At 40.9% G+C, this 17,273-nt stretch overlaps 4 protein-coding genes and 1 non-coding gene across 6 annotated transcripts; 2 read left to right on the top strand and 3 right to left on the bottom strand.

Moving 5' to 3' along the window:
• The first annotated feature begins 299 nt into the window (after positions 1 to 299).
• LOC116924097 lies at positions 300 to 463 on the top strand. The gene has a single exon (XR_004394751.1). It is a non-coding gene; the product is annotated as a U1 spliceosomal RNA (small nuclear RNA).
• A 98-nt stretch (positions 464 to 561) lies between these two features.
• Positions 562 to 3,295, bottom strand: LOC116922832 (angiotensin-converting enzyme). Its single transcript, XM_032929282.2, has 11 exons — positions 3,145 to 3,295; positions 2,809 to 3,082; positions 2,512 to 2,744; positions 2,259 to 2,450; positions 1,919 to 2,192; positions 1,756 to 1,864; positions 1,561 to 1,681; positions 1,316 to 1,474; positions 1,170 to 1,254; positions 945 to 1,079; positions 562 to 829 (listed from the first exon to the last, which is right to left on the bottom strand). Exons 1-11 carry the CDS (start codon positions 3,236 to 3,238, stop codon positions 610 to 612), a joined length of 1,896 nt encoding a protein of 631 aa, XP_032785173.2. The 5' UTR covers positions 3,239 to 3,295; the 3' UTR covers positions 562 to 609.
• A 194-nt stretch (positions 3,296 to 3,489) lies between these two features.
• On the bottom strand, positions 3,490 to 5,451 carry LOC116922945 (gustatory and pheromone receptor 39a). Its single transcript, XM_045174531.1, has 5 exons — positions 4,960 to 5,451; positions 4,416 to 4,892; positions 4,255 to 4,317; positions 4,110 to 4,199; positions 3,490 to 4,040 (listed from the first exon to the last, which is right to left on the bottom strand). The coding sequence occupies exons 1-5, from the start codon at positions 5,449 to 5,451 to the stop codon at positions 3,978 to 3,980; spliced, it is 1,185 nt and encodes a 394-aa protein (XP_045030466.1). The 3' UTR covers positions 3,490 to 3,977.
• A 208-nt stretch (positions 5,452 to 5,659) lies between these two features.
• LOC116922860 lies at positions 5,660 to 8,853 on the bottom strand. 2 transcript variants are annotated; one of them, XM_032929317.2, is made up of 14 exons: positions 8,674 to 8,853; positions 8,403 to 8,604; positions 8,186 to 8,335; positions 8,007 to 8,125; positions 7,637 to 7,754; positions 7,459 to 7,551; positions 7,329 to 7,361; positions 7,152 to 7,235; positions 6,960 to 7,089; positions 6,696 to 6,885; positions 6,458 to 6,589; positions 6,317 to 6,397; positions 6,162 to 6,237; positions 5,660 to 6,081 (listed from the first exon to the last, which is right to left on the bottom strand). In XM_032929317.2, exons 1-14 carry the CDS (start codon positions 8,704 to 8,706, stop codon positions 5,978 to 5,980), a joined length of 1,545 nt encoding a protein of 514 aa, XP_032785208.2. In that variant the 5' UTR covers positions 8,707 to 8,853; the 3' UTR covers positions 5,660 to 5,977. The 2 variants fall into 2 exon arrangements, with proteins under 2 accessions (XP_032785208.2, XP_045030367.1); XM_045174432.1 differs by having other exon boundaries at positions 8,403 to 8,571.
• Positions 8,854 to 9,077: 224 nt separating this feature from the next.
• Positions 9,078 to 17,094, top strand: LOC116922924. Its single transcript, XM_032929408.2, has 10 exons — positions 9,078 to 9,226; positions 9,460 to 9,572; positions 11,109 to 11,162; positions 12,902 to 12,983; positions 13,851 to 14,056; positions 14,144 to 14,283; positions 14,918 to 15,148; positions 15,206 to 15,362; positions 15,439 to 15,642; positions 15,713 to 17,094. Exons 3-10 carry the CDS (start codon positions 11,115 to 11,117, stop codon positions 15,911 to 15,913), a joined length of 1,269 nt encoding a protein of 422 aa, XP_032785299.1. The 5' UTR covers positions 9,078 to 9,226; positions 9,460 to 9,572; positions 11,109 to 11,114; the 3' UTR covers positions 15,914 to 17,094.
• The last annotated feature ends 179 nt before the right edge of the window (positions 17,095 to 17,273 follow it).

Genomic DNA, 17,273 nt, shown 5'->3' with positions numbered 1-17,273 from the left:
CCTTAGGCAGTTGCCTTTCCCTCCCTCTGCCGCAGATGGTCCCGTTTGGGAGAACAGAAAGTAAAAATGGTTTTCCGTTAAATAAATAGTTCTTTTCAAAATTTCAAATGATTTTGCAAAAAAAAACACATTCATGTAAATGAACATTACAGAACTTGTTGTGAGGCTTCGTATGATATAGTTTTTATCCGTTTCGATACAAATTCAACATCGTAAAATGATAAGTAAACTGCGTAACTTTACCATCCATGTTTGGTAACTCAAACAGTACAAGTACTTCTTCGAAACCAGCCAAAAGCATACTTACCTGGCTCAGAGGCAACCATGATCACTAAGGTGGTTCCTCCAGGGCGAGGCCTTTCCATTGCACTACGGATGGGCTGACCCTTGCGATTAATCCAAATGTGATTAACTCGGGAGTACAATTTTTGGTAGTGGGGGACTGCGTTCGCGCCGTTCCCTGATTAAACAATAAAATATAACATATGTAGCGTCATCTGATGGAGTTGTCTAGGAAGTTGTAATATAAGAGTAAAAACTGGCGTAATATTTAAAAACCCATAGAGTCAATATGCCGTGTATAACCGTTTCGAACACTAACAAACAGAATCAAAAGTTTGCCGCTAAATCTTCGATATTATTGAACACTGAAATGTCTTCATGAATATCGACTGTGTAATTCAATCGACGATTTTCGGATAACAACCACTCGTGCAGCGGTCGATAATAATCCATCAGCGGTCTCGCATCTATTGTCGGATTTTGCTCGTGGGTAAGTACTTTAAGAGCCACGTTCCAGGGCCGACTACTGCCCAAAGACAGCATCTCTCTGTAATACATGATTATAAGGGTTAACAGAGTTTTAGTTTCCTTTCTTGCTAGAATTTACTTGTGCATTCCTGCTGTAAATTATAATAATTTTTTTTTTTTTTACAAAATTGTACCTCAAACGATTTCCTGCTTCAACCGATCCATAAATGTCACACTGATTAAGCGGTTTTCCGAAGCGAGGCCCTTGTTGACTGGCGTCACACAGAGCTTGTAAAATTTGCACTTGAAGAATGCTACTTAGGAAATATCTGGCCAATAACACCGTTGTTAAATGCATAAAAAGGCAAAAATTTAAGTGTTTTTCTAATTTTATCTACAGACGCAAGGTCTTGATCTACCTAATGTAAGGTGTGTTGCTAATGATGTGAAATTTGCTGGCAGGATCAAAATCTTTTTCCGAGCGTGGGATAGGAGGTACTATTCCTGTTTTAGGCAAAGACTGGTTATACCAATTATAAAACGTTGCTTAGTTTTGGGAGGTTACCTTGATATTTCAGCTTCATGTTCCACCAAGCTCGATTGTACTGGTCGGGTTTGATCTGACCTGCCATGACAGCCCATCGCCATTTCTCCAGTGATAAACTGTAGGGTAGAAGAGGGATTTTAACCAGGGCTTGTCGAAGAAGATTGACAATTTCCAGATCTAAAAATGCAATCCATAATAATTATGAATTTTAAAAAATCTATAGGTGTACATTAACAAATTACTAAGAAGCTCTAATAAAATACCTTTCTGATTAACGTTGTTATCCGAGTGCAGAAATCCTAGTCGTCGACGATGCTGGGTCGTCATCGCTGCATAAATAATGCTGTCGCCAATTGCTTCATGGAAAGCAGAGCTGGCTCCGGACTATATGCAAATTAAGAGCAATTCATTCCTCGTGATTAATGTGGTATGTTTTCAACATACGAGTCAAAACTTACACGAAAGAGAAACGGCTGGTGATTGTAAGCCAAAAAATAATAAAGATGACCCATTTCATGATGAAGTGTATAAAAATCATCCTCGTTGATTTCGCCGCACATCATCAGCCTTTAAAAATATTAATAAGATAAAGATGTATTCAGAAAATGTACAGATTAGCACCTGACGTCGTCTCGAGAGTAAAAATTGGTTGCCGAACCGTGACAAACTGGTTTCGTGCCATCAGTAGGCCGGACAAATTGCGAACGGGTCCAAAAATTGAGAGGCAGCGGGGGAAAGCCAAGTGATAGAAAGAAATCTTGCGCCACCACCACCAGCTGAGTGAAAGAAGAGTAGCGTCTGCGCAGGACTTGTGTGGCCTCCTCCCCTCCCGAAAGCGTTGCGTTTGGCATTAAACGCGGTAACAGCGGCTCCCAATTTTGCGCCCACATATTTCCTTAAAGTGGCATTTCAAATATTTAATTTACTATTAAAAGACGAATTTCTGATGGCTCAAGTTCACCTAAAACATGAGCTGGTAGAGGACGATCCGGGTGAACGGTTCCGGTTTTATCGATGGCGGCCAGACGGCCTCGAACGAACGCGTACAGTTGGATGTAAAGCGGTTGAATTGTAGCAAACAAATCATCGACGACTTGTTCCAGATTTTTGATTCCCAATTCGTTCTTCCATATCTCACTGGTGTCACTAAATCCTATCATTTCACAAGACAATTATAGACCTTTCAAAGTAAGAGCATCCAATCGACCAATCACCTGCTGCTTGAACACCCAAATTGTTGATTTCGATCATGCGACTAAAGAGTTCTTTAGACGGCGGACCAACAGCGTTGCGCCAACCGGTCCAGGCTTCAAGCAACACGGAATAGTTTTGCGATTTGGCCATGAGCTCTTTAATTTCACTCTCGCCAGTATAATTGAGTCCGGCCACATTAACAACAGCTTCCGAATAGATGGCTTGCAATCGCGCAGAAGTTTCTACCAATACCCTTCGCAAAACTGTCACTATTAAACTATAAAATTCAAAATAGCATTTGAAGAAATCTAACTAACCTGGTCTGCTCTTCGTTTAATCGAATTCCGTGACACAACCTGGACATCATTTTCTGCTGGGTCTGACTCAGCAGGGCCATCACCCATCGCTTCCGCAGTTGACACAAGTGCTCATTAAGTGCAAATCGAGACTGCTCTTCGTTGCTGAATTCCTTGACAGCTTCTGACGTTCGGTTGGTGTGGATTTGCCACGATAAAATTGCTTGTCTGTTAGCCGCATGTTCGAGAGCTCGATTCACAGTCGACAGCCATTGCTCGGCAGAGTGGCGATATTCTTTTAAAAGTCAAAGTCTTAATTACACCGAGCCAATGAATGTTTTGATTCATGTAATTTACCTAATAGATGGTTTCTTGGAGTTGGAGATACCTGACAAGTGACCAAGAAGAGCAACACTAGGTGACAAACAACTAAACGGCGGTCCATGCCCATACAGTCCGCTCCGGGGAGAGGAACGAGTTCGACTGTCGCTCGCTAATCCCAACACCTATAGCGTCACCCCATTTCCCAACGTATTGCGCAATTTTGAGCTATGTTTTGATGATAAACGAAGTCAATCTTTCTGTGGTTTTCCGTAATTCACGACAAATTCACAAGCTAGCTCAAACTTTTTGTTTGTTGGTTTTTTTTAAATATTGGGACTTTTTGAGTTTGGTCGATAAGAAAATGACCACAACATCCGAGGTACGATTGTGTATTCTAATATATGAACCGCTTTGCTGCATTATTGATATTTGAATCTGTCTTACATGTCAGATTTTCTGTAATGTTTTTATGTACTGTATACTACACCACATATAAATTGATGCTTGTTATTTACTCGCACGTTGAGTTATAATGAAATGTCAGCCACACAAATAAGACGTTTCTGGGGGGCAATGTGCATCGTATGACTTTAGGAAGCGTAGGGTTTCTGCAGTATCTGGTTTCTATCACCCACATCGAACATCCACAACCTTAGTGTGTCGCCAATCGATTGCCGATTAAAAGGGATACATCAGAAGACGGCCGAAGGAGCCCCTGCACCTTAATCATTCTGAATGTGCGATCAATGCAAACGTGATTAAGCACGACAGTGAACGAATGCTGCGTAAACCAAAAAATATATAATGCACACTGTCTAGAAGTAAATGGGCATTGGCAATACAATTTAAGTCGTTGAATCAAGGTTTTATTTTTCATTGGAATCGAACTGGTAGAGGATGATGAGGTAAGTCAACGTTGTCCCCACCATCTGCAACAAATCATTAGGGAAATGTGTTATGATTGTTCGATTTTCCTTTTCTATTACGGCAGTTCTCACCGTTGGTATGAGTTTGCAGTCGATATCGAAGAAACCAGCAGCTGTGATTTGAGGCAGTGAGAGTGAGACTTCCATCCTTAACAATTCCGCCTAATATTGCAGCTGATTAGAATTACCTGATCAACTAATGTATTGGGTGACATACTTGGCGCTTAAGAGCATTGTCTTCAAATTGCAAATTCTGTAGCTTTCTGGTTATGTTCATTGCCTTTAATCAATATCGTTTAATTTAATTATAAAATGATAAGAAAAAGTATGCATTGAAATGAACAGAATGGATGTTTGTAAGTCTTTATGATATTTTACCTCCTTCCGGACTAAAGATGGTATGTACGTAAGAGCAACGAAAGAAATCCAATCTTTGATGAGGAAAATAATGAACGTGTAAACTTTAGCTTCGTGCCCCTTGTCGTGCGAATATGTTAAAATGGAGAAGATATAAAAAGAATTGTTAGTCATCCTGACAAAGTAACTGGTCGTCAGCAAGAATAGAAATGGACCGAAGCAGCAGTTGATGTAATGAACGAATTCGCCTGTCAAGTAGTATGTTGCCTTCCACAGTTTCAACTGACTGGAGCACTGCTTGATGTCTTTACCACTAGCCTTTATATCTTGTCCAAGAGCATTCATCATCAGATATGCGATCCAACAAAGTATGCAAACATGATAGAAAGCGATGAGAACCAAACCAAGAAATAGGAATATTCCTACAGTCATCAATTGATATAGAAATGGGCTATCGACCCACGTGAACCAAATGACGGTGACGGAGCTAATCAATTCCTGTATTTCAGAAAAGGGAAGGTGAACAAATTTACTTGTTTAAAAACAAGGACAATCAGCGACTTACCGTGACGGATGCAGCCAACCCTACAAAAGAAGGGATCCTGAATTTTTTGAAATGTCGTTCGTTATAAAAACGCATTTGTTCTATGCGATGAAGAACCCGCACAAGGTGAGGCCAATCAATTTGCGAAACGGCGAGCAGTATGGCGTGCGATCCCAAAATTAGAATAATGTAGTTTATGGAATTGATGGAGTTATTCCATTTAAACGTCGCAGAGCGAGAAGAATTATTTGAAGATTGGGGGTAGATTGCGTCATAGATGATCGTAGCTGTCAAACTGAATTGACATTCTGCATCGATGAAGAACAAGAGAAGTGCAAAACCGGTGACAAACCAAGAACGACGGTCACCGATTAACGGCCGATAATCACGGAAATCAAGCGGAATACCAACGCAACGCATAAGCGTCGTCATCGGTTTCAAACTCCATTCAAAATCTAATTTCCGTCTTTGACGATCTTCAGCACAAGCTGATGACTCCTTCACCGTTGGCATCGTTGAATCAACTAGTTTTTAAAGGTATAAAGCCAACGGGTCCTAACTAAGTTTCTTTCACGAAAATGAGTGCGGTATTACCTCAACGGCGCATTAACTAATAACAAATAGCCATCGACAAAATTACGTTAGCTAGCAAACAAATATCCTTTTACGCAAATGAAGAAGACGACACTGTCCATAATGTCGATTACACAAAGAAGAAACATTCCCATTAATTTGCTTTGTATTATATATAGGGACCAGGGAAACATTGAAACACTTACTTTCACGATAACAACTAAATGACATGACAATGGCAGCAAAATGTGTGTAGATATTACTTTGAATGCGACTAGATTGCATACGCATAAAACCTTCAAAATCATACATTACAATATAAATATATAAGGCATAAAGATGGAACTTCTAAATAGCACTTAAAATTCAAAAATATATATATATATGAATTAGAGAAGATCGCCTCATGACTGTGCCTGTAATCTGACTTTGGAGCTATCGGGTACCGAAGGAATTTGATTCGATATTACGAGCTGCCTCCGCCCAACTGTTTCAGGACGACGCGCGTCATCAACGCTAACAGTAGTCCAGCAGCAGCTGTTCCCATGGCACCGTAAGTAATATTCATCCCTGAAAGACCGTCAAATTACTAGATGCTATTTGGCCATCTTTCATTTCTTTTTTCTTTTCAGATAAGACAGAAAAATTACCGAAAACAGTCATTTGTGGTGGAGATTGCCACATGACGTACAGAGCGTGCAACCTTTGTTCCATAGGGTAAATGCACTGAAAAGATAATTTTAAAAAAACAAAGATAATAGCTCAGACTTTCTTGCTGTATACATTGCACAGCCGATGATTGTACCTTTAATAATCGCTTGCCCTCGCCGTTGACTTCCGCGTAGGCGGCGCACAGTAAAGGTAAGATCATCATTGGTATACACACCTGGCAACGACACCGTTACGCCGAAATTCGCCATTAATATTTGTTGCGAAATGATGATACCTGAGCGACTTGAAGTGGGTGAGGCGTGTTCGATAGCCATTCAACTAAGCCTATTGTTACCCATGCTAAACACAGTGTGGTGACACAGGTGGTCCAACGCTGAAACATTACGGACGATACACGCGTAGCGCACTGCGTCATTGATAAGATAAAAATTATTTATGCTTAACGAAATAGAAACAAAAAATATTAAAAAATAAAAATCCAACTCGTTATCTTTCACTAGTTGGCAACTTGCCGATAATTTCCAATATCTTTGTAGCACAACTGCCGTCGACATGGGCTTGACTTGGTCTTCGTTTGCATTTTGCCTGGCCTCTGGCACGTTATTATGAAGATTGTCAGGAGATGCAACGTCATGCAATTCCAGCACCGTTCTTTGTGGGGATCGTGTAACAGTCGTTTCCGGCTCTCTGGGAGATCTCTTTCTATTGAGAACAGAGCCCAAAATGTCATATAAATATGCAGCCACTTCCGGACATTGAGCTTATTGTTTACATACTCTGAAGGTCCGTCCGTGGGTGTTGGCTCGTTATTGTTGCTCGTTGAGGCAGTATGACGCCTACGTAGTTTTTTCTCGACTTCGCCATCTGACGATTGATCGGCATCGCCATCATTTAGCCATAACATATCTGTGTTTGCATTTCAAGTTGAAGGAAAACGTTGGACGATTTGAAAATAGGAAATGACGAACCACTGAGAGAAGTATTCGGTCCGAAACGTTGACGCTCGTAGATGACAGCATCTCTTTCCAAGTCTTGGATGAATCGGCGAATGCCTCCATTTGAAAAAGAAATTTATGTTAAACATTTAAAAATGGGTTTAATAAGTCAAGTCGTTAAGCAAAAGATACGTAATCAAGCAAACTTACCCATTGTATTAGTTCGGCAAACTGATAAAAGAACTGCCGTAAACCAGAAAATAATTAATTGAAAAGCGTATGTTTGTTTTGTTCTTTTTAAAGTAAATCATCAACGATTGTTTAAAGCCAATGTAAATACCAATGCCAACTAGCGAATTCCAGAGAATAGCGAAAACGGAGAAAATGCACATGGCGATGAAACGAATCTGGCAGAGAATGGGCGTGATGCCAGCTATGCATTTTCGTGGTGTGAAAAGAAAAAGAAAAAAAAAACAGTAGGCAAAACCTTTTTTGGCTGTAGCTATTTCGCAATATACCTGCTGCACACGTTTCCTGGTCTGCATACCAAGTGTAGTATGCCGAAATGTTGTGAACGGCAACGAACGACGTCATCAACAGGAAGAAAACGAAGGCCGCGTTGACTTTCAATACCGTCTGAGTACATTAGAGGAAAAATTCAAATAAAAAAAAAGAAGCGATTAGGACGCACGCAACAACTGGTAAGTTAAACACACGGAATATGATGGGCGTCTACGCAATTCTCGTGTTACAACCCTTGCAATTCAACGCCCATTTACGATCAGATAGAGGTGGCCAATTGTTTTCGACAGCACAATCTTGTTCATTTCCTCCCCAAAAATACGTCACAATAACTGAACCACAAATTGTGATAAAAGTTGGACTTACTTTAGCGTGTAGACGGACCATTTCGAGAAACTTGGACGAATTGTACAAACGATACGCCAAATTTTTTGAATAGAGGCCCAATAGGCACCAGAAGACGGTCAGGGACACCATGGCAATCCCTTTGATTCAATACAAGATGCATTATGCCAATGAAAAGCTTTCCCATTACAATGGAATACCGTCCATGACGTCGGTGCGATGTGTCTCCCGAGAAAGTCCCATTGATTTATCCCCGTTCATTAAAATCGTCGATTGGTTAAGCTTCAGATCGCCAGCATGTGTGTGAACAACTTGGGCGATGACGTAAGTACCAGTGGAGACCACCAACACTATTGAGGACGAAATGCAATACAGAAAACACATTTTTCGTGCGAGGACTATATTTGTGATCGTTACCTAGAGCCGAAATGATTGTTGATGTGTATAGCACGCCAGCCAAAACAACGCGATCGTTGGGTTGAATCCTGATACCCAGTGCGTGAGCGATAGAGATCCATAGCCACCAAGGCAGCCGTTTGGATCTTCGGACTAGATATTGTTTGGCAGGAGCGTCAGCCATGCCAACCTTTTCCGATTCAATTCTCGCGTCATAAACATGCTGTTATCACAGACGTTCTCTAAAAACCGCGTGACATGTGAAAGGTAAAAAGTCACGTTTGTCACTTACATCGTTGTTGTTCTCCATTTGTTGGTAGGGCATCCTGCTACTAGACTGTGGCACATCCAAGTCTCGCTCCTTGTACCTTGCCGTCTGTTGTGATGCGTTCGTCACAGTCGAAAGCTGATTGAGCACGCGAAATCCTCTAATGGAATCCCGCCTCTTGCCTGGCAGTCTCGAGTATCAACAGAAAAACCACGAATTTTGATTAAAAAACAATGAATAAAAGGTTGCGTCAATGAACGCTAGATGGCGTTGCTGTATTTTCATCTGCACACCTTGCTTGGTAATCGATTCAGAATTTTAAGCTTCTCGATTAGAAAATGGCTATTCTTGAAGTAAATTGGACTAAAATAAGATATTGTATTACATTCTGTACATCCAAGTTATTTAGATTCTTTTATTTTAGGGAGAATAGTGAACGAAAAGGTTTGGGTTTGTTTAGGTTTGCCTCCCACAGGTCGTGACGTCAGCTAGTGTTGGGCTGTGTCTTGTGATGTACAAAAAGCCGAAGAGAAAGGCTGGTCTCGAGGAGAGTGAAATTGCCAGCCGTACTACCCAGGTGTGTTTTCGTGTTCGTGTGTTTCAGTCTCATCTATTTGTTTTTCGTTCGTTCGTTCACTTTTCTACGTTTCATTGTCTGGTTTTCACACAGATCCCACTCGTAAAAATCTAGAAAAAGACATTAGTTCTTAATGTTTTCCAAAGAAACGGAAACGAAATCTGCATTACGTTGAACCGAGAATTACAATTACTTATTCGTTCGTTTCTTTTTTCTTTTTCTACGTACACCAGGATACCATATTTACCTCGACGTGCGATGAAGTGCTAGCTATCGAATTCATTTGATATCAAGTTCATTACTTCGACTGGATTATAAACTCTCATCTCTCTCTCCTGCTCAAAAGGTACCATCCAATAAGTTTTTACCTTTCCAGTAAAGAATATACACATGCTTGGGCAATGGACGTGGGTGATGCAAACGCCGAGGGTGGAGCGCTTAGCAATAAGATTTCATTGTTTGTTACAAGACCTTCACGCTGCCATAGAAGGAGTGCGTGCCGTTTTCACCCATCTTGGCTTCACGCGACTCATTCTTCGTATTATTCAGACTTTAAGACCTGGGTTTTTTTTTTGCCCCCACACCTTTTTGTTCGTTCGCTTTCCTTTTCACTGGGGATGAAGGCCATCGAGCGTTGAGTCACAGAAAAGAGGCTGGAACGAGGAAGGATTGAACACACATGCTCATGATTCGAAGAACATTATTGTAACTCTATTCAATATGGCTGCTGCGTGAAGATTGTCATCAATTTCAAAAAGAAAAGAATTAACATTCCCTTGCTAGTCGACCCTGCCGTTGCACGATCATAACCTGAAAGAAATCTTTCTTTTTCCACTTTCGAAAATGGAGAAGAAACAAAAAAAAAAATCCTTTTTTGCTATACGATATGTAAGAAAGGGGGTAGTAAACTGGTCGTTAGGTTGCTGGAATTTCAAGTCAAGGTCTTCTCGTTTCGAAGACGAGTGGACGGCCTTCGCCACCGGAACTGGCTAATCATCCGTGGTTGTGTTCTCTCATTGGTTCCACCACGACCGGTGCAACCTGGAGCAGCCAAACTTTCATTAATGTTTACACAACCCATTGGTTACATTTCTTTAATTTAATTTCTAAACAAGGATCGCTGGTCATATTGCGTCGTTAATATTTAATGCACGATGACGTTTCTTTTTTTGTTGTTGTTTTATCTGCGTTCGGTGAAGGGGACGAACAACTAACAGTTTGGGTAAAAGTAGAAAATAGAAAAAAGGGGACCGGCATCATCATCCTCTTGTAACACAGGCATTTTCCCCTGCGGCCCTCTGAGCCCCCCTGCCTCCCACCGGTTCAGTAACATCCTGCCATCAGGTAAAAAAGAAAAAGGTGGATAATAAAATAAAAGAACTACGAACAAAAAAACATGCACATTTCACTCGCATATTGGAGTGGCATTTTTTAGAACGTAGGCCTTTTAATGGCTGGGCGTATAGCAGAGCACTGACCGAACCCTGATAACGAAAGTTTTGTAATCGAAAGTGAAGAAGTGATTGAATGGATCGAACTTGGACTCGATATGTTCATACTATCCAAAAAGAAATTTCTTGTGTGCAACCGAGCGTGTTAAAAAAAAAAGGAGACCATATTCATGTCTTGAATATGCGAACCGAGGCATTAAGAAATGCACGTCCTTTCACTTCTTTCGAGCACCAACGAGCTCTTGAGATATGCGACAACCAACTGTGAATCTAAAAAAAAAAAAAAGAACACGCTCGGATGAATTAAGAATATTTCTTGCAACGTAATTTCCAGGATATTTTTATGAATAAAATTACTGCTTGTTTTTTTTTTATCTAGCATTATTTAATTATAAATTTTTTTTGTTCTATTCATTGCGCTGGCCAATTAGGCAATCATGGGATTCTTCTCCCTTCGAGGCCGTCCGTTGATCGTCTGCTGTTGGGTAAGTTTTCAATTGTTGCATTCAGGCTATTGTATTTTCCAAGAATTTTCATGTTCTTCCTCTACTTTGCTCAAAAGGAGCTCTAAATCGTGAGCCATTTGCGTCTTTTTTCTCCTCGGCTGGTTGATTTTGAAATGTTGAACGAATAATGAGGTGCAGTTGCAACACAATCTAAAACCAAAACAGAAGTGGAAGAAAATGGCAATGACGACATTTCAACCTTGCCTCGTCTCTTCGCGTTCGCCAATTTTGTAATTTATTTTTCCTCATTTTTCGGTAGAAAAAAAAATAAAAACAAAAACAAACTCTAACCTTGAGCCGGATGCAATTGTTGGAATGGTCGTTAAGCATTTTCATTCGGGCCGCGTTCATGACGAAGAGAAAATCGTGCCATTTTTATGGCGAGGGGCGTTTTACGTAAAGAATCCCAATGAAGGAGAGAGTCCTTTTCTTTATCATTTTTTTGAAAGAAATTCTGATCGTGGTAGCGAAGAAGACAAGTCAAAATGTTAAGCGTTTTCCTTTTTGTGCATTGGAATCGAATGCGTGCGTTCACAAAAGACGGTTTGTAGCAACGAAGAACGCGTGACGTGACCGGTCGACGACCTCCGTCTATGAACCATCCTCAGGGGAAAAAGCGATAAAAACACATTTTTTTCACGTACACCTTTTTTTAACGTTTCCTTTTCCTTCTTTCTCTCGCTCTCCCCCCCTGCCGTGCGTGCACGCCGGATTGGGTTCTATATAATTTATCCCAACATCGCTGAACCCATCTTAACTCTCCCCTGTCTGCACTGCCATTTTAAACCGTCTCTTTCACGGTCTGTGTAAATATGTAGACACCGAAAAGAACCACAAAAGAACGAGGAAAAACCTTGTCTGAACGATGATGGTGAACCTTATGGGAATCGACATTCGCTAAGCTTCTCAGCCACGTCTCTGGCAATGACTTTCACCTTTTCCAGTGAAGAGTTGCCTACGTTCCAGACGGAAATCCGTTGCTGCGCGACAGTCAGCAATTAGCCACAGTTCATTTAAAGGGAGAAGGGGAGGGGGGACCGTATACACACAGTTGTGCACCTGTGATGTTCGGAAGATGCTCTGACTCTTTGAATTCCGTTGTTCGTGTCAACGAACCTTTCCCTTTCCACCGGAAATGTTGGGCGAAGCTCCGAAGAGAAAGTTGTCACTCAGACGATAATTTTTTTTTTAAAAGAAGAAGCTAGTCACGTGATTATAACCATTTTTTTTTTAGCTAAACACAGAGTATAGAGATCAAGAGCCAACGTTCGTCATTTTTTAAGAATTCGTGGATTTACAACGGTGTTTTTCTTCACGATTGCCCTCTGGTAATGGCGGAAAAAACGCCGTTAGATTTCTGTCCATTAATTCGAGTCGGCGTTGCGTATCGTTTGAACTTGGTTGATTGATCCTGTGTTGCAGCTCTTCTTTTCCCCCTCTGTTTATCTGAAGCATAACTTGAAAAAAACAAAACAACATAGAGGAACGAGAGGCCAACCCGTTAGATTTGCTGGGCTAGTGGAGAAAATAATTTTTGGAAGGTCCGAGTAACGCCGACAGCATTAAATGTTTTCCTCTTTTGTGTGTGGGAAAAAACGGTGACAAATAATGCCGTCATCTCTTCACAGCTGTTCAATTGTATTTATGTTTTAAAAAAATATGAAGAATAACATTGAAAAATTGTTTTAAAATGATTTATTGTTTTCTTATGATTGCAGTTGTCAATTTTGGCTGTGGTATCCACAGCTGAAGAATCGACGACCATCGCGTATCCTGTCACGTCCGACGTTACATCCAAAGGTAAAAAAAAAAAAAAACTCTTTTAACATTTCGATGCTAACAGAGAAAAGAAAAGAAAAATTCGCATCCATTAAAACGGGAAATTTCTATTGTTTTTAATATACGAAAGAGAAAATGGATGTTGGTCGCATAGCCCGTACACGCGGTAGTTTCACGGAGCGACCGGTTTCGTCCCATTCAGAAAGATTTAGTGTGAGAATCGAACAAACGATGGGCACAGGTGACATGGAAGAGAATAAAGAAATAGAAAGCTAGTCGTATTTAAAAAAAAAATTATATGCAGTCTACCTGTTGTCTTTCGAATTCGGCGATTGGTGAAAGTCGGAGAGACAAGAATGGCGGCTTCATTCGTCTTCTTCATTTTCTTTTTTTTTTTTCTTTCCTCGACATCTTTTCTCTTCTTTCCCGCATGTATACTCACATTGACGGGCTCCATTCTTTCACTTCTGTTTGATTTTGCTCCGTGTATGGGATGCCTATTAAGATGCGGCGTGCAACTCTAAAGAAAGAAAAAAAAAAAAACCGAATAACAAGAGAAAGTCCGAAAAAAAAATTTTTTTTTTCGTTGGCATCTCCAGTAAAGTTTGCCTTGAGCCGCGCCCCACTTTCAATTCGATGTAGGTTAGACGAGAAAGTGGGCTTGACGGTTAACCACTGCGAAAATGGCCAAGGCAAAAACCATCTCGTAATCACCCATATACGTTGCCAAACTGTTATCGATTCGTCGATACGAAACTACGAAAACGGAGGAGAAATATGAGATCCCTCATTCCCAGGGCCCGTTTTCTATTTTTGTTGCTGTTGTTCGTTGCAGACGAGAAACTAGTGCAACGTGTTCTAATTAATTTTATTTGTTCGAATTAATAGATGGTCTGGTGGATGCGGTTAACGTCGATTGTCATCAACAGGAAATGTTGGTGACTCTGTCGACGTTGGTGCCATTCCACGGTATGGTTTATCCGCGTGGATTAACCAAGAAATCGCCTTGCATGGCCGAATTTGATGTCCAGCTCGGCGATCAGTTCACCTATCGAGTGCCGCTTCGTTCTTGCAACACCATGTTCATCGACACTGTATACGCCATTTTGCTTTTTTTTAAAGTTTTGTTTACGATATGTTTTTGAAAACGGCGTTTTGCGCGCATGACTGGCGTTTTGCAGGAAGACGGATTCATCGAGTACTTCAACACGATCGTCGTACAGCCGCACAAAAAGCTGGTGACCAACCAAGGCCGCGGTTATCACGTCCGCTGTCGTTACCAAACCAAGGATACGGCCATCATTTCCGGATTTAACGTCAGGTATCATCATTTAAAAAAAAATAATAAAAAAGACGCAATTGTATCAACTGACGAGGGGCGGAGTGAAACCCAATAAAAGAGACCAACAAATCCAAGGCCTTTGGTTGGTGTCTGTCGGGTGGATGTATAACACACCAAGGCTGTAATAGCAAACGAGGATTCACGGACTTGAAAAGAAGATCGGCCTTCTCTTTTCGGGAAACATTTTGTTCCGCCAAGTTGAGCCGTTTCTTTTTTTTTAAAAGCGTTTCCTGGATTTCTCGCATTTTGTTTACGTCAGTCGACCGTCAAAAAGCCGTTGAAACACGCACCGAAAAAAAAACAAAACAAAATTACAAAATTTTTCTTCGAGAAATTCGTGAAAAATGTTCGACCGTGAAAGGTCTCCTGCGTCGCGGACGATGTTGATGATGCGACCGTTGCAGCTCAAACGACCGGTGTAAAAACTAATTTGAGCGGATGGGCAATCAAAAGGCCATTTTAGCCCGAGTTTGTCGACCCCCCCCCCCCATTTTTTTGGCCTTTCTTCTTTTAGTTTCCTCTTGTTATGTACAAACATCTTTTGTTTCACGTTTTGCTCATCTCCTGTCTACTACAGCTATTCATGGGAATTTCTTTTGATTTTTTTTTTTAGCTTTACGGGCAGTACCAAATTGGACACGACCTCTCCATTGCCCGGAACGATGATGCACATCTACGCTGGCGATGCTGTCAATCACGTTCCAGCTGAAAACGTGAAAATCGGTGACCCGTTGACGTTGAAGGTAGCGCTCGACCAGCAAGAGGTGTACGGTATGACTGTCGCTGATTGCACCGTCCGTGACGGTCTCGGTTGGAGCGAGCAGCTTCTTTACAACGACCAAGGGTATGTTGCTTTAGCCTTTTAAATGACAGACACCTGTAAATTATTGTGATTTCAAAGGTGTCCCGTCGATTATGAGATCATGCCACCTTTTGAATATGACGTCAACAAGACGTCGGCCACGGTCAAATTCCAGGCACACAAATTTCCCTACACATCGTCCGTCTATTATCAGTGCAACGTGCGACTGTGTTTGCGCAATGGCGGTTGCGAAGAGGTAATCTAAAGCTTTTTATAGTTTTATTCATTCCAATTTCTTAAATATTTTTGTCGAATTGTTTTCAACATTTTAGCCACCACTGTGCGACAATCAGGGTAATAACCTTCGCCGCAAACGAAGGCAGGTGGAAGAAGACGGCCCGAAAGCTGATTATCGAATTGATCATCCATCGTTCGCCCGGAATGCGACCACTGTCGAGGTCTTTGGTGGTTTCTACGTCACTGACGCCACCGATAGCGGAGAGACGCGTCTCTTTGACGGCGAGCCCATCGAAGAGGTATGTTTTTCATACACGAAAATCTGCAGTAGAATCAACTGTGAAAATGTTTCTATTTGATTTTCAATAGAATAAAGATGATCAACTGTGCATTTCACCGAGAGATTTCGCCATTGGCATCGCCGTGGCCGGCCTCATTTTGATGATTGCCGTCGTCGCTGCAATTCTGTTCCTGTGCGCCAGACGGCGACATAAGCGCGTCTCTTCCACCACTGGAAGTTCCGTCTATTCCGGACCGTACACCAATACGGCCTACAGTCACTCGAGTTGAACTTGAAAAGAAAGAAAAAACGAAACAAACTCGCGTGTCTAACAATTCATTAAGAAAAAGGAAAAAAAGAAAAAAAAAAAAGTCTTTTTTCCCGTTCCAACTTAACAACCCTGTTGATTGTGTGTGCTGCAACACCTTAACGGAAAACGTCCCATCATCGCATTCGTATTTTGGTGTTCCGCAAATTCTTCGTAATTTTCATTTTTTTTCTCCACTGTGTTTGAAATTCGCGCCTCTTGAAGGAACTCTCCCCACTCGCTCGATAGGGTTGTGCGTTGGTCTTGGAAGAATGTTTTTTTTTTTTTTTTTAACCGGTAGAAGTGTCTCTCTCTCTGTGTGTGATCACTTTGAATCGAAAGTTTTGCACCCGAAATGCAGTTTTTTGTGTGTGGAATAACTCGTCGCGCGAAGATTACGTCATTGATGCTGTTGCATGGACGGTGCCATAGCCGCGTCACTCTCTCTCTTTCTTCGTTTCTTTTTTTTTTTTTTCGGTTTACTGTGCAATATGTTCGTCTGTTTATGACCATGTTTTTTTTTTGTTTTTTTACTTACCAATAACTCGCTGATGCAATCCGTGAATGAGTGACGTCGATACGAAAGTCGACGGCACTCATTCCGCCGCAACTTGTCGGACGGCTCCTTTATAGCGGAGGCGTTGCTGGCGACTTGCTTTCGATTCCTTAGTGCAATATTATCGAGCAAACAAAATGAGACGTTTCTTAAAAAAAAAAAAAAAAATATGATAATCAGTATTTTGTGGAGGAGTCTGTTTTTTTTTGCGTTTGAAATGCTGTCTACTTCCCGCTGAAAACGCACAACAGAAAGATGAAACAAAATTAATCTTCTAAATTTGTCCGCTTGTTGAAAATGAAAGGTCATTTTCGTTTCGGTTGTAATTTCTTTTTTTGGGAGAAAAAAACTGAACAAAACATGTCAAATATGGGTGCTGTCCGATACGATCATTTGGTTATTGATTTTTAGTTATCTAACATTCTCCATGGAAATCCCATTTGCTAATATTTAATAACTCGCATTAAAAGAACAACAAAAAAAAAACTATTCTTCTCTGTTTTAGCATATTGATCGTATACTTGTATTGTTTTTCTTTCCACCTTCTTCATGCAATATCATGAGAGAAAAAAAAATGGAAAATACAATGTCCAATTAAACTTTCTAAATGGAGAAATTATGTTTGTTATTTTACAGCAAATAATTCGGCTGAATTTGTGCATTTAATGAGATAAAAATACCAACCTGTCCCTTCCAAATCGATGCATGTTTTGTCGTCGCGTGGATGCCGTAAGGCATAGCGAGGACATAAAAGGTAATTAATCAGATCAATTCAAAGTGTTCACGT

Source organism: Daphnia magna, linkage group LG5 (genome assembly GCF_020631705.1).
Source record: "Daphnia magna isolate NIES linkage group LG5, ASM2063170v1.1, whole genome shotgun sequence".
Classification (NCBI taxonomy): Eukaryota; Metazoa; Arthropoda; class Branchiopoda; order Diplostraca; family Daphniidae; genus Daphnia; species Daphnia magna.
This window is presented reverse-complemented; position numbering and strand designations above follow the sequence as displayed.